Below are 22,881 nucleotides of genomic sequence, written 5' to 3'. Positions count from 1 at the left end.
GAATCCCCCCCGAGCACCCACCCACCCACTTGATTTTTTATGATCATTACTACGATTTTGGGGCCTGTTTCCCTCGCGGCGGCGCCTGACGAGACAGAGACGATGACGCGAAAAGCAGCGAAACGAGGCCTTTTGCACTTTTCCCTCCCATTTTATTTTTTTACATTTTTTGATTCATTCCCCATTTTTTCCCCATCCTTCTGCACTTCGCATCGCTCCTTTTCGTACCAACCCCCCCCCCTCGACCCCATTAACCCCCCCCCCTTTCACAATTTATTTTTTTTTGGGGGTGGGGGGGAGGACGGGTCACGAGGGGGCGCGCGGGCGTGCGCGTCCCCGCCTTGGGGTTGGGGTTGGGGTTGGGATTGGGGCTGGGGGGGGGCGCATTGGGGGCGGTCGGAGCGGAGCGGAGCGGGGCGGAGCGGTGCAGGGGGGGGGCAGGCGGAGCGGGCGGGATTATTATGGGCTGTGGGCGCCGCCGCCGCCGCCGAGGAGCCCAAGATGGAGCTGTCTGCAGTGGGGGAGCGCGTCTTCGCCGCCGAGTCCATCATCAAGCGGCGCATCCGAAAGGTGCGGGGCCGCTATGGGGTGCTGGGGGGGGTTGTGGGGTGGGTGGGATGCTCCTCTGCCTGCTATGGGTCCTCCCCCGACCCGCTCTCACCTCCCTTTATCCCCCCTCCCCATCTTTTTTTTTTTTATTTATTATTATTTTTTTTTTTACCCCCCCCTTCCCCTTCCCTCCCCCGTGTTTTTCAGGGGCGCATCGAGTACCTGGTGAAATGGAAGGGCTGGGCCATCAAGTGAGTGCAATGGGGCAGCGCCCCCCCCCCCCCTTCCCTCCCCTCCTCTCCTCGGGGGGGGGGGGGGGTGCATGGGGTCTGGTAGGGGATCTATGGGGGTGCTGGGGGGCTCACCCCTTTTGCTCCTGTCTCGCCAACCCGCCCCGGCAGGTACAGCACCTGGGAGCCCGAGGAGAACATCCTGGACTCGCGCCTCATCGCCGCCTTCGAGCAGAAGTGAGTAGGGCCAGGCCCTGTAGGGTTACCCCAGCCGTGGGGTGCCGCAAGGGCGAGCGGGGCGGAAAGGGGGGGGGCGGCCGCGCGTCCCCCCACCGCTGGACCCCCTTCTAACTTCTCCTCCCCACTTCGGCTCCCCAAAGGGAACGGGAACGGGAGCTGTACGGCCCCAAGAAGAGAGGACCGAAGCCCAAAACTTTTCTCCTGAAGGTAACTCTTATTTAAACAACTCGGGCCTAGCCCGCCGCCACCGCCACCACCGCAGGACCCCTGGCGGAGCCGTGCCCTTGGAAGCACCGCGCTTCCGCGCGCCCCGCTCGGGGCAGGGGGCAGGGAGGCACCCGCAGGGCTGTGCGTGGCGAGGCTGCGGTTCCCTGCTCCGGAATCCTTTCCTTTCCTTTGCTTTCCTTTCCCCCCCTTCCTCCTTCCTTGCACGGCCTCCTGCCGCTGTCGCAGTAGCGAGCGAGCCTGCCCCGCTCCCCGCTGCCTCCAGCAGCCTCCTGCCACTTCGCAGCGCGCCGAGCGGCCGTGCCGGGGGTCCTGCCGCTTGCTGCTCGCGTTGCAGCATCTGGGTGCTCCGCGGGAGCCGCGTGGTTTGACCCGTAAGCTGCAGGCTGGTTTGGTTTTGCTGTTTGTTTTTTTTTTTTTGGGGGGGGGTAAGGAATGTTTCTGCTGCGTGTAGGGTAGCAGCTGGAGCTGGCGGTGCCTCTCTGATAGACCCTGCGCCTTCGCGAGGAGGTATCGTTGTAGCAGCTCTGCCTTCTTGCAGGGAAGAATGACGAAGGGAGTCCTAGCGCAGCTCTCCCCTTACATTTTTTACTTATTTTTTTTTTAATTCGGAAGCCTGGTAGCTGTGTGACATCTATGCGAGCTCTGTGGATTTATTAGTCCAAAGGAAAGCACTCCTTGCTTTCCTTCCTCCTCCCCCCCACAACCTCCCCCAACTATCTTGATCACAGACTTCAGATGAACGTAGAAGCACAATGCACCTTTGTATGATTAAGGCACATGAGGAAATTCAGAGCTTCCCTGGTTTCGATCCAGTGCGAAGCCCTGGGACGGCCAGAGCGGACCGTGTAGCGAGGTGTCTCCATCACCCAGGCAGTCTGTGGCTTTGAGCAAGTCGTTTAGCCTTTGTGCATGCTTCCCCATCTGTGAAACAGGTTAATGCTCTCCTCTTGCTGACAGCAGCAGGAGCTTTACTCAAGTTAGTGTAGCACTTGAACTGAATGAGCACTGGGAACAACCAGGGGTAGGGTGTCACCTCTGCTCCGCTGTGAGAGCGCGTAACGTAGGAGAAATGCAGCAACGGGCGGATTCTGATGCCCCGAGCAAAACCCAGGGGACAGTGGTAATCCTCCGAAAGTCCTGGTGCTAGATCTGTCCTCCTTCTCTTCTGTCCTCCGTTCGCCTCTTCTGCTGCTCACAGTTTTTCAGTCTGCAGACACAGAAACGCCAAACGTAAGCGATCGGTACCACCTCTTCATCTGTGTACAGGGAAACTGGACTAGTTGGTTTTTCTCTTTCTGGCAGTCATGCATTAAATGAAACCCTAGTGTGTAGGGATCCAACAATGCAGAGGGAAGCTTAAAGGGAAACCGCTGGCTTAAAATAGGTCTCTGCTTGAATTAAAAAATGCTGGTATTTGTAACACCTGGCATTGTTCGGTGGTAGAAGAGTATCTTCCTTCTTTGTTTATTCTGTGCTTTTGACTTTACCATGGCTAATTAGTTTATTTTCTTTTGATTCTGAACGTGTTACGGCAAAATCCGTTGCCAATTTTTTGTTCTCGGTCAAACAAACAAACAAAAAAACAACCACAAAAAAAAAAAAAGCGAGGGAAAAGAAAACAACAAAAACCCACTCATTCCTCCTCTTCTCCCCCTTGCTCTTTAAAACCTCCCAAACTTGGAACCTGAATTATTCAACAGCATCCTTTGAATCACATCCCTGACACGTTTCCGTGGCACATCTTCCCTCTGCCAGCTTCTCAAATGTTACCGAAAACCCGTAGGTTTGTGTAACTGCTAGGTTTGGTACTTCGGAGAAGGTGGGCCGAGATGAGGGGGAAGACGTGCTCTCCTGAAGGCTGCTGCCCGCTTGGGCAGGGCAGGGCAGAGCCCCGTCGCTCTCACTCTGTTTGCAGCTTGGAGAGACAGAGCTGGTGAAGCTGCCGGTGCTTCAATTTGCCGTTTTCTGCGACTTTTGATCCTGCCTTAAAAAAAAAAAACAACACCCCGGGCCAGGCAGCGAGAAGTAACCGCGTCTCAGCCAGCTCCATCTCAACTTGTTGGAGCTCTGTTCAGGCAAACCTTGAGCAGCTAGAGGAGCAGCTGGGACCGGCACACGAATCAGCAGGTCGTGTTCGGTCCCCGTGCGGCTCGGTCAAAGCTTCTGGCCTGCTGAAGATGCAGGCGTGGCCTCTGATAACGCCGCGGGACGAGCGGGACTCGGCTCTGCCTCGCGCATCGCCAGCGACCTTTGTGGCTCTCGGCTGCGGGATCTCTTGCCAGTGAGAATTTCGGAAGCAGGGGGAGAAATTTGACTCTCGCTTCCCGGAGGGAGCCTTTGGGGTTGGCAGTTAGAACAATATTCTTTTTGATCTGCTGGCTGAGCAGATTAGGCCTGGATGGAGTGACGTTCAAGTCGGAGCCTGGCCTAGGACTGCTATGGCCGACTGGGCTGCCCTCGGCTCGGTGGCTTGCTAGGATCTTCCGCGTGTGTCAGTGCTTGAACTTGGTCTTTTGAGCCTCCAGGAAGGCGTGGAAATGCGTGCTCTGGTACACCCTTGTCCCCTGGCCTGCGTGGGTGTTTTAGGTTGCAGGTGGGGATAGGTTTATCCAGGGATTAGTTGTCGAAAGCTGCAGACAGGCACCCAGGGGGGTTTGCAGAAAGCGTTGCAGCAGGTTAGAGGCCCACGCCTTGGGAAAAGCTCTGAAAAGCTGCATCTTCAGCCACCTGCTGCCTTTCTGAGCCAGGCTCCAGTTGCAGAGAGCTGCACAACGCTTGCCCTTTCAACCAGCCTGCAAAGGGAAACCACGGGCTGGGCTCTGCGGGGCCGCTACCGAGATGGCCGGCCCCGTAAGGGACCCCTGCGAATTCCAACAGCAGAGTTTTTGGGCAGGAAATGGGTCTTTATCCTCTGCGTACTAGGGGCAAACTTTCCCACAGCTGAGATCAAGCTTGGCGGGAGGCTGTAATTCTTGGGAGGCTCCTGGTATGCTGCGAGCTTTGTGCCTGGGAAGCAGAGCCCCCGGTCTGAAACGGGCAGCGCGGCGCGTGAAGCTTGAACCCTCCTGCTTCTTTGGCAGAAGCCTTCCTTGAGGACAGGTCCTTCAGCTTGAGGGTGGAGGGGCTGCTTGTGCAAGGTTAGAGAGAGACACGAACCTCTCGTGCACGTCGTGGTGATCTTCCTCTTCCCCCCTGCTTGGTTTGCTCTTTATGCTTTGCTTTTCCCTCAGCGCGCCGCTGTGAGGAATGCAAAACTCACCAGCTAATCTAATAAAGTCTAGCGCGTGCTATTAAGAGCCAGAGCCCGGTCTCCAGGCTCAGTGGGTGGCTAGCAAAGACTCCCCTTCGGGGTGGCTGGAAATACACTGAGGGGAAAAAGGCTGGAGGAGGTTAATAGGGAGAGATCAGTAACCGAGAGCAGAGCGAAGGAGAGGGGGGCCGAAGGGGCAGAGCAGCGCGTTGTTCTGTCACTTCGCCCTTCCTTGAACTCTGAAGTTGGAGCTGGCTTTCTTTTGATCTCCTCCCCGTTCGTAAATTATCCCCGAGCGGTTTGAAAGCAGCCTGTTCCCCCTTTGTAGCATTTTGTTCCCCATCCAGGAGGGAAACTTTGGTTTATGGCGGGGTTGCTTGGGAGAGCTGTGCTCTGAACTGGCTTGCCGTCGCCTTGCCGCTTGGAAGGCTGCAGAAGAAAAAGGGCAATAAAAAGGCAGAATGGCAGCCAGAAAGGGGAAAGAGGAGCTCTTGCAAGTGCCGTTTGGAACAAGGACTGTGGGAATGCAGGTGGAGAAAAAAAGACAAAGCAGAACCAGTAATGGGCGAGAGAGTAGCGCTGCTGTGGCGCGGCGGTGCTACGGGAAATCACTCGATCTTGAAATAATTAACGAGAAATCTGTTGCCTTGCAATCTGGAAGGAAAACAAAACAAAACAAAAAAAAAAGGACCTTGCGAAGGTTTTGATACAAATCAGGTAAGCAGGCCTTCCCAAAGCACGTGTCGGTGTACGTGCTTGTGCGCCTCAGCGCGTTAAGGGAATGAATGAACAAATATGCTCGCTGGGCCTCAAGGGACATTTATTCAGAAATAGTAGGGAACAAGGGAGATAATACGAGCTCCCAGAGGCAATGGGAAAGAGCTGTACAAGCTAAATAAAGGTGATACATATCCCAAAAGGGAAGCGGGGGGAAGGGAAGCGATCCTAGCAATTGCCTGGCTCTCGTGACAGAGCACTGCAGCAAGCCTCCAGAAGCTGCCTCCTGATGTAGGCTGAGCTGTAAGCCGAGAGCGAATTACTTCATGGCCGTGCTGAGCACTCCTTCAGTGGTGAGCAAACCCTGCGGGTGCAAACAGCCAGCCCCAGCGAGGTAGTTCCCATTTTGGAAGAGTTCTGGGTTGAGTAATGACTCGGTGAGGTGGCCAAGAGGATGGAACAGGTTTGTTGTCAAAGCCTCGGTGCTCGTACAGCTCTCGAGCGTGGTAGAGCAACGCACCTGTAGCAGGGAGAGGTACGTTTCCAGCAGCTAAACCCGCACGCAGAGTCTCCTGGAAACAGCAGGTGCACATTGCCTGAAGTTGGAAGCAAGAGAAGGAAATGACCGAGCCCCGAAAACACCCTGTGCTCTGCAGGGAAGGGACCGGAGGTCGTGAAGTCGATGCCTGAATAAACCTGATCCTGCGCTAGGAATACGGAGCTTCGTGAGTGAGAGAGAGCTGTGGGGGTTGGTCTTAGATAAAGCACCCGATACTATTTTTTTCTTGAAACCTTACCTGGAGAAACAAGCTGAAGGTAACCTGCAGATTTGCATATTGTTCTGTGGAACTGGTGTTGAAGCTGAGCGCTGGGAGCAGCAGTGGAGCAGCTGGGGAGCTCCCTGCTTACCCTGTCTCTTAAGAGTTTGGCCAAGGAGGTCAACGGATCATGCAGTCTGCGTGGAGAGCACCAAAACGGGAATTTAATGAATGCAGAGAGCTGAAACATGAGTTGGAGGCAGCTTCAGCCTTGAAGAAGTGCCCCAGAAGTTACTGGAAATGCAGACACATAGTAAATGAAGGAGACCTGGTTGTTGTGGCACACTGGGAGAGTCGTAGGCATGGAGCAGTGCCGGGTGCTAGCTGCTCCGTAAGCACCGAGCAAAGGCAGATCTCTGTCAGGACAGGGCAGGAGCTGATCGATGTGCACAGGCAGAAAATGGGACAGCAGCAGGACTTCAGAAGTGGCCAGCATTGACGCTCCCCCTGTCATGGGAGTCTCCACATCATGAGTGGTTGGGGTAGGAGCACGGAGAGTTGAGGCAAGGGGCAGGGGTTTCATCCGGAGCTGCTGCTGTGCTCCAGCCTGTCGGATGCCTGAGACAGAACCGTGTCTATCCCTTTTCTGAACCGTTTTGGGCGTGGGGTGATGCGTGAGGCTGAATCCCCGCCGCAGGCGAACCTTCAGTCTGCATTTTCGTGTACGCCAGGGGAAGGAGGCCTCATCCTTGCACTCCTTTTACAGCCAGGATGTAAGGAGAACTGCAGGGAACAACCCAGCCTTAGCCAGGGAGGAACAAAATGTCTTCACGTCCCCGCTCCCTCCTCGTTCAAGGTCTGTGCTTCTTGTTGGGCCCTCGGTGGGAGGCGAGGGGCACGAGGTGACGGCAGAGCTCTCTGGGGCCGCGGGCCCAGGGCTCTGAGCTCATTGTGCAAGAGCAGGCCTGGGCCCCTCGCTTAGATCTGTTAGATTGCTGCCTTTACAAGAACATTTTTTTTTTTTTTCCCCAGGCGTTTCTTCAGTAGGAGGCACAGCCTGCAGGGCGACAAAGGAGATGGTGTTGGAGTGCTTAAGCTCTCAGCTGGCAGGCGGCCATCCCGAGCTTGGCTTGCGTGAGGGGGCAAGCGGAGAGAAAAAGTTGGGGAAGCAAAGCAGCTGCCTCGTAGCACTGCAGTTCTGGTTGTGCCCACGAGATGGGGAAAGCTGCTCGCTAGACGGGTAACGGGAGAGGGGGCTCGCCCCATTAAACTGAGGATGGGGTTGGAATTGCTCCTGTCTCTCAGATTTGTGAACCAAGGTGCTGTCTCCGAGGGACATAAGAGCTTGGAAGTCTTGTTCCTCTGCCCTGGCTCTTGGGGGGCTGGCACCAAGCAGTTAAGGCAGTGTTGCTCCTGCTGTTTCAGTAACAGCCTTTAAAAGGTTCGGTGTTCAAAAGGGCGAAGCAGTGGCTTCCTCGGAGATGCAGTTAAACTTCACTCGATCTCCAGCTCACCTCATCCCCGGCTTTGAACATCGGACCTTGCTCACCCAGCAGAACAGGGCTCAGCAGCCTGCCTGTGGTCTCTCGTTAAAAATTAAGCTTCGGGTCTCCGCGTTTCTTGTGCTTAGCAAAGACAACTTCCATCAGACCACCCGCACCCACCTTCATCTTTGTTTTTCAAGACCTACTGTGCCTAGTGGAAGAGCAGATATGTCTTGTTGGGAGGGGGAAAGGCAAACTGGATGTGGTACTCTCTGCCTCCCCCTCATCTCTTGCTCATTCCCAGAGGAGAGGGGAATGAGCCCCCTCTCTTGAGACTGGATTTCAGTTTGGGATGCCCCCTCGGTGCCAGGCTGGGGACAGAACTGGCAGTCTGACACTGAAAGTGGGAGCTCCTGCCAACAGAGCTGCGTTTTTGGGGCCCAGATCACCAGTGGATTCGAGGAGAGGTGGCGTGGATGTGTTGTTGTTGTGTGTGTGACATGGTATTGCTGTTCCGCGCCCGGCTTGAGATGGGGCTGTGCTTAGGCTACCTCTCTGACCCTGTTTTTTTTTTCTCTCTCCCCACCACCGCAGGCTCGGGCCCAGGCGGAGGCCCTCCACATTGGGGATGTACACTTTTCTGTCAAGCCCGGTTCTAGCACCTCGTCTCCCAAGCTCCACTCCAGCGCCGCGGTGCACCGGCTCAAGAAAGACATCCGACGGTGCCACCGCATGTCCCGCCGCCCCCTGCCTCGCCCGGACCCCCAGAACGGGGGGAGCGTGGGCGGCGGGGCCGGCATCCGTCCCCCCGTCTCGCCCTTCTCGGAGACCGTCCGCATCATTAACCGCAAGGTGAAGCCCCGCGAGCCCAAGCGCAGCCGCATCATCCTCAACCTCAAAGTCATTGACAAAGGCGGCAAGCCGGCCAACGGCACCGGCGCCCTGGCTCGGCCCAAGATCCCCTCCCGAAACCGCGTCATCGGCAAGAGCAAAAAGTTCAGCGAGAGCGTCCTCCGCACCCAGATCCGCCACATGAAGTTCGGCGGCTTCTCGCTCTACAACAAGCCCTCCGCCGCGCCCGCCCCCTCCCTGGAAGGCAAAGGGGAGGCCGAAGGCTCCCAGGCGGCCTCCTGCGGGCTCATGATGGGCTCCACCCCGTACGACGCCCCCAGCTCCAGCTCCTCCGGCTGCCCCTCGCCCGCCCCCCACTCCTCGTCCGACCCAGATGATTCCCCTCCCAAGCTGCTCCCCGAGACCCTCAGCCCGGCCGTCCCCGACTGGCGCGAGTCCGAGGTCCTCGACCTCTCCATCCCACCCGAGTCGGCGGCCACCAGCAAGCGTCCCCCCCCGGGGGGCTGCGGCGGGGGGCAGACGCCTTCCTTGTCCCTTTCTTCTTCCGAGCCGGAGCAGGAGGCCGGCGACTGGCGTCCCGAGATGTCCCCTTGCTCTAACGTGGTGGTCACGGATGTCACCAGCAACCTCCTCACCGTCACCATCAAGGAGTTCTGCAACGCCGAGGATTTCGAGAAGGTGGCGGCGGCGGCGGGCGGCGGGGGAGGCGGCAGCAAGTGAGCGAGCCAGGTCCCCCCCCTGCTCCGGGGGGCCGTGGGGGGAGCTCTCCCTGCGAGAAGTCGTGGTGTGAATGGCTGTCCTTGGTTCTCTCCTTCTCCCCTGCGCTGTCCCTCGTCCCTCACCGCTGCCCTTCCTCCTCCTCCTCCTCCTCTTCCTCCTCCCTGCCTGCCCGGAGGCTGGAGGGGGGGGGAGCAGGAGGCGGCAGTGGGGCTGGCGAGTGGTTGTTTGTCCTTGAGTGTGGTGTTGTCCAACCGGCGGCGGAGCCTTTGGGCCGCTCTTCCCCCTCCTCCCCCTTCCATCTTCGACAAAAACCGCAGAGGAGCTCCGGAGCCTTGAGGGGCGGATGGGAGAGGACTGGAGCCCCCACCCCATGAGCCTTCCCCCCTCACGGTGCATGCAGTCTCTTCCATCCCTCTATTTCCCCACCACCACCACGCCGACCCTACAGTCCTCGCCATCCTTGGCCCGCCGCCTGGAGCCGCCATCTCCCACGGTGCTGCTGCTCCAGGCCCCCCGGGGCAAGGAGGAGAGGGGCGTGAGGTGCCTGCAAGGTGCTGGGGACGAAGCTGGGGCCGTGGGGCCGCCCCACACCACAAACCGTCCCACGTCGGCTTCCCCTTCCCTCCAACTATTGGTGCTACCTTGGCAGTTGGCCGGCCGCTTTCAGGTGGCCCGCGCCCTCCTCTTCCTCCTCCTTCTCCTCCTCCTCCTCCTGCATCTTCCGCCTTGCTCAGCCTTGCAGGGGGGAGAGGGAGGAGAAAGAGGAGCCTGCTTCCAGCCAGATCTTCCTCCTGGCCTTCAGCACTTGCACTTGCTTGGGGGAGAGGGCATGAGATGTCCTTCTCCCTCCCGGCCTTTCTGTGGTGGGAGCGGGGCTGAGGCCGTGCGTCCGTCCCGCAGCCGGGGAAGAGGGCTCCCCACTGCCCTTTCGGGATCTGAAAGGGCCCGTACAACTGTCACCCAAAGGTGCTGACAAGAAATAACTGTCTCTCTCGCATCAGAAGCACGCGTGTGCTGGTCCTCTCCCCTGAGAGCACCCCTGGGTCGATCCACAAATCCCTTCTCTTTGTCCCTCGCTGGCCCTCCTTTTCCTCATGGCTCCCTCTTGCCCCGACCGCCCTTGTTCGTGTCCAGAACAGGCTCTCTCCTTCTCCTGCCTCTTCTGGCATGCTGGGCTCCGTGTCAGCCATGGGCATCAGGGTGAGGTGCTGCTCCTTTTCTCCCCTTTCTCCCCCTTCTTGCATGTGGCAAGGCAAAGAGGTGCCGATGGATCGACACAGCCTCACCTCTCAGCCCCGTCCCCATCCCTGGGATGGGGCCAAGGGGTTTTACCTCTACCTACATGGTGCAGAGGTGGAAAAGGGTGGAGGAAGGGGATTCCCTTCTGCTCGGGAGCTTCCCCCCTTGGCACCCCTCTTCCTTTTCCTCTCCTTTAAGAGCTCAGTGGAGGCTTTGGGGATGCGGTCGCATTCACAGCTGAAGCTTAGGGGCAGGGAGAAAGAGACTTCCCCGATCCATTCACCCAGCTAAGGCTTCCTATAACTCGTTGGACTCGTGTGCGTGTCTGTATTAATACCTGCCTGTATTCTTTGTGTCTTTACTTTGGCATCTTTTCCTGTGCCTGGCACACCCGGGGATCCCTTATTTTAGCATAGCCTATCCGTGCGACTGCAGCTTCGAAGTTTGTACCTAGAGGGAAAAGCTCTTCGGGAAATAGCAAGGAGATATTTCTCTTCTTCCCCCTTCTAAACAACAACAATAACAACAAAAAAAAATCAACTATTTGGAGGCTGCAGGATAAGAGGAGCTTCTTCGTGGGGTGGATGCAAACCGGCCAGTCACTTTAGGTCGTTCAGTTGCTGTTTGGTGTGCGTGTGGTGATGTGTTTCGTTTCGTGGTAATGAGGTCCTGAAAAAAAAAAAAACAAAAACAAAACAAAAACCACAAACCGAAGCGTTTAAGTGGGAGATAAAAAGGGAACTTTAATAGGAAACTCTTGATGTGTTTTGGCCAAGGTGTGTTCGCTTGGCAGAATCCTTTTCCCCAGTGTCTCTTGTGCGGTGTTCTGTGGGGGCGAGGGGGCAGGAGTTGTTTAACTGAAGGGTTTTTGCCTCTCTCCAGAGTGACAAGCGAAGGGGACTGTCTGTGAAGAGCAAAACAGTGGGGTCGTTGTAGGGCTACTCCGCGAGGACCTTCTTCCTGTGGTGAGGAGATGGGGGGGCTTGTTGTGGCAGAGGAACTCATGGTAGATCCTCTGGAGGAAGAAAGGAGTACGATGAAAGGAGTACGATCCGGCTTGCAGACACAGCTCGGCCGCTTGTGTGACGCATCCCCCCCCCGGGGGGTCACCAGGTGGGACCCAAACCCTGAACCTCTGGATCTGAAACAAAGATCCCGTGCTCTTTTCGGGTTAGGTCGGCTAACCCGAAGGCAGCAGCAGCCTCAAAAGTTCCCTCAGGTGGACGAGCCGCTTGGGGCTGAGCAACCGACCCTCGGATTCACGTGGGTCGCGCTCCCCCTCCGAAATTTTTGCCCATGCTCCGCAACGGGGATGGGAGGAAAAGATCTCCCCATGCCCTTTAGGAAAGGGCAGGGGGTGGAGGGAGGAGTTTATCTGAAAGTATCCCCTTCCCTTCCCCGTAAGCCCTAGGAAAACAAAAAAAAAAACAAAAACAGGGAGGTAATTCTCTGTGTCTGTGCCATGTTTGTTCTCTTGTTGTTGTGTTTTTAGAGGAGATTTTATGATGGAGTGGAAAAAGTGAAATGATTAGTTTTGCATAAAAAAAAAGAAAAGCTTAAAAAAAATTTCTACAGGGAGAGAGAGAGCGCGAGAGAGCGAGCGAGAGAGAGAGTTTAAAAATGACTAATAAATGCAGTGATTGCACAAACTGTAGTGGTTTTAGACGGTCCTTAGAGAAAAGAGTATTTTGTAGTATCGAAGCATGTGTGTCTGGGATGGTGTTTGGCTTGCTTGAACTGGAGGGAAAGGCATCCTTGGGACTGAGCAGCCGTCTCCTAGCTGAAAAAGGCAAGTTGCGTGTTGGAGGAACCCCTGTCTGCAAACCCTGCCCGTCCTTGCCTCCCGAGTGTCGGAGTGAGTTCCCTTCCCTCCCATCCCTCTCCTGTGAGCTAAGGTGGAGTCTCCAAATGGTTTTTCCCGGCCTTCAGCCAGGGCCGGCCCTTGTTCTGCCCGAGCCTTGGGGCCAGGCCCGCAACACGGAAACAGTTGACTTGACTTTGCATGCACAGCAAGCTGCTAGATTTGGGGTGGGCATGTACCTTTCCTGCCAAATCGCCGTCTCTCCTCTCCCTCCCCCCGAGGATTAAGCCCAGCGGGGGCTCACCTCCCGGCACGCAGACTCGCCTCTCCTCCTTTTAGGGTCTCTGAGCCACCAGAGGTTGGCGTCTGAACAGAAGGTGGCAGGCAGGGGACGCCAGGACAGTTCTCTGCCTGGACTTCTCTGGTGCCCTGGGCTCGGCGAGGGATGTACGGATGTACCGACACCTCCCGCAGCCCCTGCTGTCCTCGGGAGCTTCCTCTTCTCTCTCCCTCCCTACCCGTCGAGGTCTCTCAGTGCTTCCCGCAGCCTCCCGTCTCGTGCTCTCCTCCCTCCTGGCCGAGCAGAGCGTGAAGCCGATGAGATGCGAGCTCCTTTCGGGGTGGAAAACAGAGAAAAAAAACAGGCTGTGGTGAGCAGGCCCAGCTGTGGTGAGCCACGACTTGAGTTCTGTTTTCGGAGGAGCATTGCTCCCCATACCGATGTTCCCAGGGAGGTTTCTGAAATAACCATAACGAAATAACGAAACCCAGTCCTGCTCTTTACCAGGTAGGAGCTGTCTCTGAGCTGAGTCTTCCTAGGGATTTCACTCCCTTTCCCGGCCCCTCTTTGTAGAGGAGGTTTCGGCAGCTGCCTGGAGGCGACCACCTTTTTGGGGGCCTCCTGGCAGAAGAGGAAAAGCTTTCTCTGGGCTCTGCCGTGCTGGGGGTGCTGTCCCAAGTCCCCCCCGCTTCTGCCCGGTCTGGGCCGTGGCATTAGTGAGACGGCTTGGGAGCAGATCTTTCTCCCCAGGGAGGTGTGACAAACCTGGAGCGCGTGTCTGGCTAAGTGCTTGCTTGTTTTTTTTTCCCCCCTCGCCTCCTTCCCCCCCCCTTCTGACAAGACCTTTTTCCTCCTTGCCTGGCGCATCCTTTTACTCCAATGTCGCTTGCTTTCGCTGCATCTTTCAATCGCCCAATAATCGTGCAAGAGCTGGGATCTTATTTTACTTTTTTTATCTAGAAATATCCCAAGATCAAAGGAACGCCCCCTCCCCTCTGCCACCAGCCCGTCCCGTCCCACCCCGTGCGCGCTCCGTGCGGCGAGCCCAAAGCGCCCTCTGTCCTGGCTGCCGCGCTTAAAAAGCTGCCACAGGGCTTCGAGTTCTTCTTCTTTTCTTCACATTTCTCCTTCCAGCAGCAAAAGGCGCTGTTCTTGGTCTGCCCGTGGGAGACCAGGCTGTCTCCGGCAGCTCTTCTGTCCCTTCCAGCCTCTGCACGGTGCGAAATGGAGCCTCTGTGGGGCTGTCCCCGGGTGAGGGTCCCTCTGAGGGGTTTTCCTCGAACCCCTGTCCCTCCAATGGTGCCAGGGATGGAGGATTGGAAAGCACAGAGCAGGAGCTCCGATGTGCCACGTGGAGGAAACCAAGTGATGGAAGGGCAGCTGGACACGGTCAGCGCGACACCAGCCTCGGGAGCAGCTGGAAAAATCCGTCTTGCAGGGAAAGAAGGGGCACGGTCAGGACGAGCCCCTGCAGAGACAGCTCCCAGCAGAGCCCCGGCTCTCGTGGCTTTGTTCCGAGCTTTGTGGGGCTCTGGCTTTGCCCTGGTATATAGGGCCCGAGGCTGCCCCTGGGCAGAGCAGAGGCAGGTAGGTTCTCCTTGGCAGGTAGGTGGCCGAAGGGGCCAGCCTGCTGCGGATGTGGCCTTAGGTCAAGTTCTCAAACAGAATAAAAGATAAATAAAAATTGGCCATGATGACTCGTGTTAGGAAGAAGTCATCATACCCGTGCCCCCCTTCTTGCCCCCGTTAGCTTGGTTTGCTGTCCTCCCCTCCTTCCCCCTCTCCCCCGCCGTGAAGCCTTGTTTGCTCCTCAAGAACGGAGGACTCTCTCTCTTACTTTGGGATTTTTTTGGTTTCGTTTGTTTCCCTTTTGGGTAGAAAGTCATCCAGTGGTGGTGGAGGACAGGGGCCTGCCTCATCTGTTTCTTCCTTTCACCTTCCCCAGTGCCAAGCTTAGGCTCGAATCCTGCAGGTTCCTGCAACTCTTCCAACGCCGAGCAGGCCGAGGTTGCCCCACTGAGCTCTGTGGTACTCGGGTGCTTCAGATCCTGCCTGCGCTTGAGTTTTGGCAGCACCAGAGCCTTACTCCTTCTCTTAGAGAAGGGCAGAACGAACTCCTAGAGTGCTGGTGGTTCTGGTGCACCCCATCTGTCCCTTCATTTCCCCCTCACTTGGCATACAGAGTGAAGGCGGTCATTTTTTTTTTTTTTTAATTTAAAACAAACCTAAATATGTATCTTGTAATTTTTTTTATTATTTTGAAAAAAAAAAATTGCATTTAAGAATTGTGCACGGATGAATTGTATATCTATATATTTTTTTTTTGTCTTGCATTTTTCATTTTAAATAGTGTTTGCTTTTGTTCTGTTTTCGTTTTTTTTTCTTTTCTTTTTCTTTTTTTTTTTTTTTTTTTTTGGTGTTTTGTTTTGTTTTTAATCCAGTTCCCAGCTGGCTAAACTCTGTCTAGAGCGGATGGGTGGGAGGCACAGCCGCCGGAGGGGCGATTGAATCGCCCCTTCCCCTGGCGCTTCCCGCAAAGAAAAACTGGTTTGCTCCAGGTTTTGGGGGTGGGGGTTGTGCTAATTACTCTTGTATTCTTGTACATTTTGTTCTTTCTGCTGCTCTTGAATATTGTATCAATGCCAGAAATGGGGAGTTAAAAAAGAAAAAAAAAAAAAAAAAAAAGGAAAAAAAAATTAACCCCAATAAATTGTTACATTCCACATGTGGTTGTTGTTCTTGGGGAGGGGTTGTGATGGGGTCTGGGGGGGAGGTGGGATGGGGGCAACGGGGAAGGATGCTCTGTTCTGAGCTGTGATGGGGAAAGGGGGTGGTTTGGGGCAACGAGGGCTGGAAGGGGAGAATCATGGTGAGAAGCGTGGCGACTTCACACTTTCTGGGTAGTTTCTAGGCACAGCCAGTGCCTGGCACCCTCTGAGGCGACCATTGACCCCAAATTTCCTTAATGCTATTGTTCCCTGATGTGACTCGAGTCTTGTCCAGAGGGTGCCACCTTGGGGAACATCTCCAGCATCCGCAGCTCACAAAGTCCTGGGACTGTCCTCTCCAGAAATGTTGTATTTTTAGCAGAGATCGCTGCCTGCCAAAGCAGAGCACAGCCAAAGATTTTGTGCTGCTCGTGCCAGGCTCACCTCAACCCCACTGAATGCCAAAAAACAACAACAGTGGGGGCATCCTGGGGCAGCTCTTTCGCCTCCTCCTGCCAATGAAGTCGTCTTAGCCACGTTTTTTGGAGCAGGAAGAAGGATGGAGAGGTGGATGCCAGGCTGGATGGGACACACGGACATTGGTGAGGTTGTGCCTGAGCGTGCCGGCTCAGACAGCCCTAATTATGGGATGGGATGACAGGAGACGCATTTATTGGGATGTGAGACCTGAAAATAAAGGCAGCTGGGCTGGAAGGGGGTTGGTGTGCCCTGCAGCCCTTGCGGATCCCCAGGCGAGACGGGCTGAAGGCTTGGCAGGAGCCAAGCTGGGGCAGGATGCTCACCTGAGCATCACCCCCTTCCCTTTTTTTTTTCCTTTTTTTCCCCATTTTTTCTCGGTGCTGCTTTTTTGGGGGGGGCTTCAGGGCTCGGAGCCGCCCCGGGGCGGGCCGGGGGGGGGCGTGCGGCACCGCCCGGCGCATATAAAGGCGGCGCCACGGGGCCCCGGCGCCGGTGCCGCTGCCATCCATCCGTCCATCCATTCGTCTGTCCGCCCATCCATCGGCTGCCTGCGGGCTGTCCGTCTGTCCGTCCGTCCCTCCGGCTCCGTTTTCTCGCCGTCCTCGGGCCCCGCGCCCCCCACGCCGCTGCCACCCTGAAGTTTCTGGCCGTGCTGCTGGCGGCGGGCATGCTGGCTTTCCTGGGGGCCATCATCTGCATCATCGCCAGCGTCCACCCGGCCGGCACCGCCGCCTCTTCCTCGCCCCCTTCCTCCTCCTCCTCCTCCGACAATGACTCGGCCGCCGCCGCCCTGCTCCCCCCGGCCGATAAGGGGCTGGGGGCCCTGCACGGCCCCGCCGAGGCTTTGGCCAGCGCCGGTCCCCGGCTCCCCGGTTCTCCCCCTCCTCTCTTCAGCCGCTTCGTCTGCACCCCGCTGAGCGCCGAGTGCCCCGCGGCCACCGGCCCCGGGACCACCGGCCCCGAGGAGCTGCTGGCCCTGCGCAGCGCCGCGGCCCAGCTCCGCCGCACGGCGCTGGAGCAAAAAGAAAGGATCCGCATGGACCAGGAGACCATCCGGGAGCTCACCGGCAAGCTCAGCCGCTGCGAAGGGGGGTTCCGGGCACCCCAAGCCCCCGCCGCCGGGCTCCGGGCAGCCCCCAAGCCCGGCACCATGGGGCATCCCCCCGCCGAGCCGCCCGCTGTCAGGGAGCTGGAGGAAGCGGTGCGAGCCCTCCAGGACCGCATCGAGCGCATCGAGGTGCGGGGAGAGGGCTCGGGGGGTCGGGGGAGTGCTGGGGGGGAGCCCAGCCTGGGTGTGCATGGAGGTGGAGTGATTTGGGTCTGGGGTTGGGAGGGAGCGGAATCACCGGAGGGCGGTGGATAGGGCGCAGGAGAGGCGCCCGCTGCTCCCAGGGCATTGCCTCCAGGTGCTGCGGGGACACCCCTGAGGTGCACCAGGGGCAGAGCCACCCACGAGCCCCTGACCACCCCATCTTCCCATTCGGGTCCCCATCACCCTCCCCACTGACTCCAGGCCCCCCTCGGGGCAGAGCGGATGGTTTTGGGGCTGGTTTTGCCCCTCTGCCCCCTCTTACAGCAGCAGGCCACAGGCAGGGGAAGGAGGCATCTTTGGGACTTGCTGCCCGTCCTCCTCGTCCCCAGCAGCGAAGCCCACCTGCCCTTAATTCCCTACAAAGCACCCACCCCAGGGAAGGGTTCGCACGAGCGGGGTCCCGCAGGCTGTAGGGGGGCTCTGGCGCACCCACATCCACAAGTGCCCAAGGAGCACGCGATATTTGGGGGACCCAGCCCGATAGGATGCTGTGCGGCACCTCGAGGACACCCGAAATTCCCACTGGGGTTCCCTGGAAGGGGGAAGGAGGGAGAGGGGATCCTGGTTGAGCTCGGTTTGGGGAGCTGGGTGAAGCAAATCGCCTCGGGGAGGTGATGTCTGTGGTTTTGTCAACAAGGCTTGATGCTGGATGCTTTGGGGGCTGGCAGATCATCAATATAACCTGGGCCCTGTAAGATGTAAGATTTATCAATACAAAACCTATTAAGTCATTTGATTCTCGCTTTGCCCCAGGGGAAGCGGGGCAGGCTCCGTGCCCCCATGGGCGAGGACATGGATGGGGGCATCGGGGAGCCCTCCCCGACCCTGTCTTCACCAAGGGGCATCGTCTGTTTCTCTCCCTAATGTCTCCCGAAAGCCTTTCTCGGTGTTTTTCCTCCGGGCACAGCGTGGTTGGCCTTTTTTCCTCCCCTTTTCCTTTCCCCCCCTCGCTCTCCGCACGCGCTCGCGTCCGCACGCCGGGACGCATCTCCCTGGCACGCCGAGCCGGGGAGCCAGATGCTCCTTTTTCCAGGCTTTTAATTACTGCTGCAAATTGAAACGGAGAGCTTCGGGAGGGAGGAGGAGGACGGCTCCTCGGAGGGGCACGGCCTGGAGATGGAGGAGCTGGCTGCACAGCCAGGGGCACCCAAGCAATCAGAGCCCTGAGCGAGGCTCGGGGGCGATGGAAACGCGCCGTGAGCTTTTCCCGTGGTGGTACCCCAGGGTGCACCCCGCTCGGGGTCCCACGGTGGGCATCATCCCTCGTCCCTGCCCTCCTCGTCTCCTCAGCCGGGGTGAGCGGGGCGCGAGGGGAAGCCCCGGGGAGCAGATTTGCTGATGCATTAGTAAATTACGGCCCTGAGCTCCTTACATAAATGAAAGTGCATTTGCCCAACAATGACTCCAGGCTGAGCAAGTGCGTGCCGGGCCCCGCCGCCCCCCCCCCCCAAACCCCCCGCCAGCCGCTGACATTTAACGTGATTAATATTACCTGGCAGCACTCAATCTCCTCGCCGGCTCCGGTGGCCAAAAAAGCGCCGAGCGAGCCTCCCCCGCACCCGCTGCCCACTCGCGGCGGCAGATGGGAAGCCGGGCGCCCACCGAACAGCCGGGGAGGAGGCGCTCCCCCCCCCGCTCCCCTCCCCGAAAGCCGCCGGTAAATAACAGCTGCACGGCTGTAATTAATAGTTTGGTGAATAATTCGGGAGGAAAAAAAAAAAAAAAGAGCTGGGAGATGCGGGGGGGGTGATTTTTAAGGAGAGGCAGCCCAACAGGACAGGAGGGCACGCGAGGAGATGCCACGGAGTGAGAGAAGTGAGAAAGCCACAGGAAGAAAAGTTGAAGAGAGGGGGGGAAAATAAAAAAAAAAGCCGGCGCTCAGCCCATGTTGAGTAATGTAGGGCAGGCTATCGGGGGCTAGCGGGAGCGACAGGAGCGCCCAGTCTTTTCTTTTTTGGTGCTGAGCAGATGGAGCTGGGCGTGCAGTGGGGAGGCAGGCGTCCAGCCCCCGGCTCCAGCAGTCGCAGCCTGCAGGCACGGCGCAGGGGAACACACACAGGGCCCTGACTAACGTGTACCCATGGCACTGCTCCCTGCCTAACCCCTCTGTGTTATGGGGACCAGAGGCAGGATGCTCTTTGCCGGGTGCTTTTCCCTCCTGGGAGGGCTTTTTCTCTCCGCAGGGGCATCCTGGAAAAAGCTGGCAGCAAGAGCTGGCATGTGCCCGCTGCTTGGGGCTGGCACCTGCTCTCTGCCCACCCTCCCCTTTGGTTTTGCTTCTCCTCTTTGGTTTCCTCAAAACCTGCGGAGGTCTTGCCCTGGCAGTCCCCGCTGGAGGCATTTCCCAAGCCCGGAGCTTCGCTGGCTCTTGGCAGCATCTCCTCACTTCCAGCCTCAGCGTGTTCCCTCCTGGTCCGGCTCCACTTGCGCTCACGCCAACACCACCTTCCGCTCTTCCTCTCCCTGCTGCTTTCCCCCTGCCGTTCCCATCCGCGGCGGCCTCGTCCAGCACGGCCAAGCCTGGCTTTCCTCCAGCCAGGGCAGCTCGGCAGGGCGGGGGTGTCACCGTGTCCCCACGGGGACGGGTCACAGCCGCCGACCCTGTTCCTCCGTGGCACCGCTTACACGCGTCCCGGCGGCTGGGGCCGTGCCAGCAGATGGGTGAGGCTGGCTTTAGGCTGTCAGGGGGCTACCTGCCTGACCCGGCACGCGTGCACGCGCCCACGCAGGGGCTGAGCCGGGCTAAGAGGATTGCAGCCCTGGGACACGACGGTACGGCACCGGCTGTGCTGAAACAGCAAAGCAAGCAGCGGGATTTTGCGAGCACCCGGCCTTGCTCTGCCCCGAAAGCAGCCAAAAATCCTTCAGGGTAACCGAGGCAGCCAGCCCATTGTTGTAATGATGAGGGTGATGGGGATGAAGCTCTTGGAGATGCCCCCAGGGTCGTGCATTTAACCTTTTCATGCTGACACCCTGTTGACTTCTCTCCCTCCGAGCGCAGCAGGAGCTGCCGGCCCGCGCCAACGGCTCGGTGCCCACCGCCCCGGCGCTCGCCCGCGACGCGCTGCACACCAAGATGGAGCAGCTGGAGGAGCAGCTCCTCTCCAAGATCCTGACCCTGCAGAAGGAGCGGCAGGCCGCCAACAGCGACCGCAGCCAGCAGCAGCACGACATCGAGAAGGAGCTCAACTCCCTGCAGAGCCGGGTGGCCGAGCTGGAGCACGGTGAGTCCTGCCCGACGGGGAACCAGGCGGCGTGGGGTGATGCCAACCCCGAGGTGCACCTCCAGGGGAGCCCCGGGATGGGTGTCCCCACCCCAAGAGCAGCTCCTGACCCTCCTTTTCTCTCCTCCCCATCCCTAACATTCAGGATCTCCAGGCTACAGCCCTCCCGACGCCTTCAAGGTGACCATCCCGGTGCAGAACAACTACATGTACGCCCGCATGAAGAAGAGCCTGCCGGAGCTCTACGCCTTCACCATCTGCATGTGGCTGAAGTCCAAGGCCCTGGCGGGGCTCGGCACCCCTTTCTCGTACTCCGTCCCGAGCCAAGCCAACGAGATCGTGCTGCTGGAGTGGGGCACCAACCCCCTGGAGCTGCTCATCAATGACAAGGTCAGCCCAGATGGAGCGGGACAGGAGGGAAGCGCCTTCCCTCGTCCCCTTCCCTCCATCTCTTGGTGCTCCCAAGGGTTCCCTGGGCATCACCGGGTCTGGTCCCCATTCCTTGTGCTTGCACCACCTTGGCCTGGAGGAATGCAGAGCTGGGATCGGCATGGGGGACCATGAGGAGGAAGAGATGGGAGGAAGGGTTGTGGAGGAGGAGGATGGGGTGGATGGCTCTACAGGGTGGGTTTTTGGGGGGAGAAGCAGCAGATCTGGATGCCTGCAGGATTTGGGGTGCTGCCCAAGGAGGGATGGGGGGTCTGGGGGATCCAGGGGTCCACCAGCAGCCCCGTCGAGTGCCGAGCTCTCGCTTTCCACCCAAAGGTCGCCCAGCTGCCGCTGAGCCTGAAGGACAAGGCCTGGCACCACATCTGCGTGGCGTGGACCACCCGGGACGGCAAGTGGTCGGCGTACCAGGACGGCGAGCAGCGGGGCGCCGGCGAGAACCTGGCCTCGTGGCACGCCATCAAGCCCCAGGGCGTCATCATCCTGGGCCAGGAGCAGGTACCCTCCGGCCCGTGGGGCACGGGGCTTTGGTTAATAGGGTCGGGGGGCTTCTCTGCTGGCTAACCTGTCCCCCATCCCCATTCACAGGACACGCTGGGCGGCCGCTTCGACGCCACGCAGGCCTTCGTGGGGGAGCTGGCGCAGTTCGGCGTGTGGGACCACATGCTGGCCCCGGCAGAGATCCTGGCCCTGGCCAACTGCACGTCCCGCCTGCAGGGCAACGTCATCCAGTGGGACGACCAGGCCGTGGAGGTCTTCGGGGGGGCCAGCAAGGGCGCCTTCACCGCCTGTGAGGAGGGGAGGAAGGCGTGAGCGGCCCGCGGACAGCAGGAAAAGCCCCTTTGTCCCCTCCCCGACCAGCGGGCCCCGCCACCACCTCCACCACCACCACGGGGCCGTGCTCCGTGCCCCCATGGCAGCATCCCGGGGGGGCCCCTTGGCACGGCTCACCCCCCCCAGCATGCTGTCCCCTCCCCACCTTGCCCTCTTTCTGGACCGTGCCATACGCTGGCTGTTGTGTCTATGGGGCCTGGGGGAGCTGGGAGCGGGGCACCCCCCTTCACCTGTTTATTTTTGTCGCCCCGATATTTGGGTTTGTGAGCCCGTCCTCCCACGGGGCCCCGAGATGTTTGCTGGGAGCCATCAGCATCCTCCCCTCTTCCCCTTCAGCTCTGCTCCGGTCAAGTGTGCCAGGCCCCGTAGGTCCCCCATGGGTGAAAGGAGCCCTGGGGGGGGTCTATTTATTTTATTTATTTTATATATTTATCTATTTATTTATTTTTAAGCACTCCCCATGCCGAGGCCCCAGTGCCCACGCGGAGGGCAGGGGAAGAGGGGCAGAGCCTCGTCCCCGTGCACCCGATCCTATTTGGGGTGCAAAAGGGAATGGAGCACAAGCAAGGAAAAGGGACACGGGGACAGTATTCCCTGCCACCCCCTCACCCCTCCCCAGCCTTTTGGGCACTGAGCTGCTCGCAGGGGTGGTGCTGGCCTCAGCTGTGCCTCGGTCCCCTGTTTTGAGCTGGTTGGGGACAGGGACACGGGTGGCATGGGGCTGGGGCAAAGGGAGCCGCTGGCTTTGGGGCTGGAGCGGGGCCGGGAGGGGGTTTTCCCCATGGGGTGCCTGCGGGTGCGATGTTTCCACGCGTGTGGTCACCGGTGTCTCGATGTGTGCGTGCGTGTGTGTGTGTGCCAGGGGGTGGGGGGTATTTTGGGGGGGGTTTCATGGTCGCTCGTGTGATGTCCAGCTTCCAGTGCTCCCCCAACCCCATAAAAAAGTCCCACTTTGCACCTTCAGCACCAGCTGCCCCCCCTCCCTGCGGCTCGGGGACAAGGGGGGCAGAGGGGCCAGCCCGCCGGGGAGGGGGGGACGTGGTGGGGACACAGCGCAGCCCCTGTGCCAAGTGGGAAACACTGTGATCTTGGTGTCCCCCCCGCCTTGCTCGCTCGCTTGCGCGTGGCCGTGTCGTGTCGGGACGTTTCCTTTTGTAACGCTGGCTGTGGACAATAAACGTGGTGTTTCTGTCGGAGCCTCCTGTGGGGTGCCATGGGGGGGGGAGGCAGGCTGCAAACCCGAGCCTTGTGCTGCTTGCGGTTGAAAAAGAAGGGAAAATCCCCCAGGAAAAATCCCCCCCATCCTCCAGGATGCTGGATGTCCACCGGGAGGGAGATGGAAGACCCCTACCAAAAGGTCACCAGGACCAAAATTCTCACCTGAAGCTATGTCCCCACAGCCTTGGGGACGCTTCAGCAGCATGGGGGGCACAGGAAGGCTGGCTATAATTTGCCCAGGCATTTTAAAGGCTTACGGCAAACTCTTCCCTATAAGGCTCTTAAGGAAACGAAGTCATTACGGAGAGAT

The 22,881-nt window shown here is 58.7% G+C and overlaps 2 protein-coding genes across 3 annotated transcripts; both read left to right on the top strand.

The window, feature by feature from the left end:
- The first annotated feature begins 436 nt into the window (after positions 1 to 436).
- CBX6 (chromobox 6) lies at positions 437 to 15,071 on the top strand. 2 transcript variants are annotated; one of them, XM_084506428.1, is made up of 5 exons: positions 437 to 570; positions 757 to 800; positions 951 to 1,016; positions 1,160 to 1,226; positions 8,105 to 15,071. In XM_084506428.1, exons 1-5 carry the CDS (start codon positions 502 to 504, stop codon positions 9,026 to 9,028), a joined length of 1,170 nt encoding a protein of 389 aa, XP_084362554.1. In that variant the 5' UTR covers positions 437 to 501; the 3' UTR covers positions 9,029 to 15,071. The 2 variants fall into 2 exon arrangements, with proteins under 2 accessions (XP_084362554.1, XP_084362553.1); XM_084506427.1 differs by having other exon boundaries at positions 438 to 570; positions 8,051 to 15,071.
- Positions 15,072 to 16,008: 937 nt separating this feature from the next.
- Positions 16,009 to 22,549, top strand: NPTXR (neuronal pentraxin receptor). The gene is made up of 5 exons (XM_084506417.1): positions 16,009 to 16,773; positions 19,850 to 20,072; positions 20,218 to 20,462; positions 20,838 to 21,017; positions 21,108 to 22,549. Exons 1-5 carry the CDS (start codon positions 16,204 to 16,206, stop codon positions 21,330 to 21,332), a joined length of 1,443 nt encoding a protein of 480 aa, XP_084362543.1. The 5' UTR covers positions 16,009 to 16,203; the 3' UTR covers positions 21,333 to 22,549.
- The last annotated feature ends 332 nt before the right edge of the window (positions 22,550 to 22,881 follow it).

Source organism: Aythya ferina (assembly GCF_964211825.1).
Source record: "Aythya ferina genome assembly, chromosome: 1".
NCBI classification, from domain to species: domain Eukaryota; kingdom Metazoa; phylum Chordata; class Aves; order Anseriformes; family Anatidae; genus Aythya; species Aythya ferina.
Note: the sequence above shows the minus strand (reverse complement) of the source record. Positions and strands in the feature narration are given on the sequence as shown.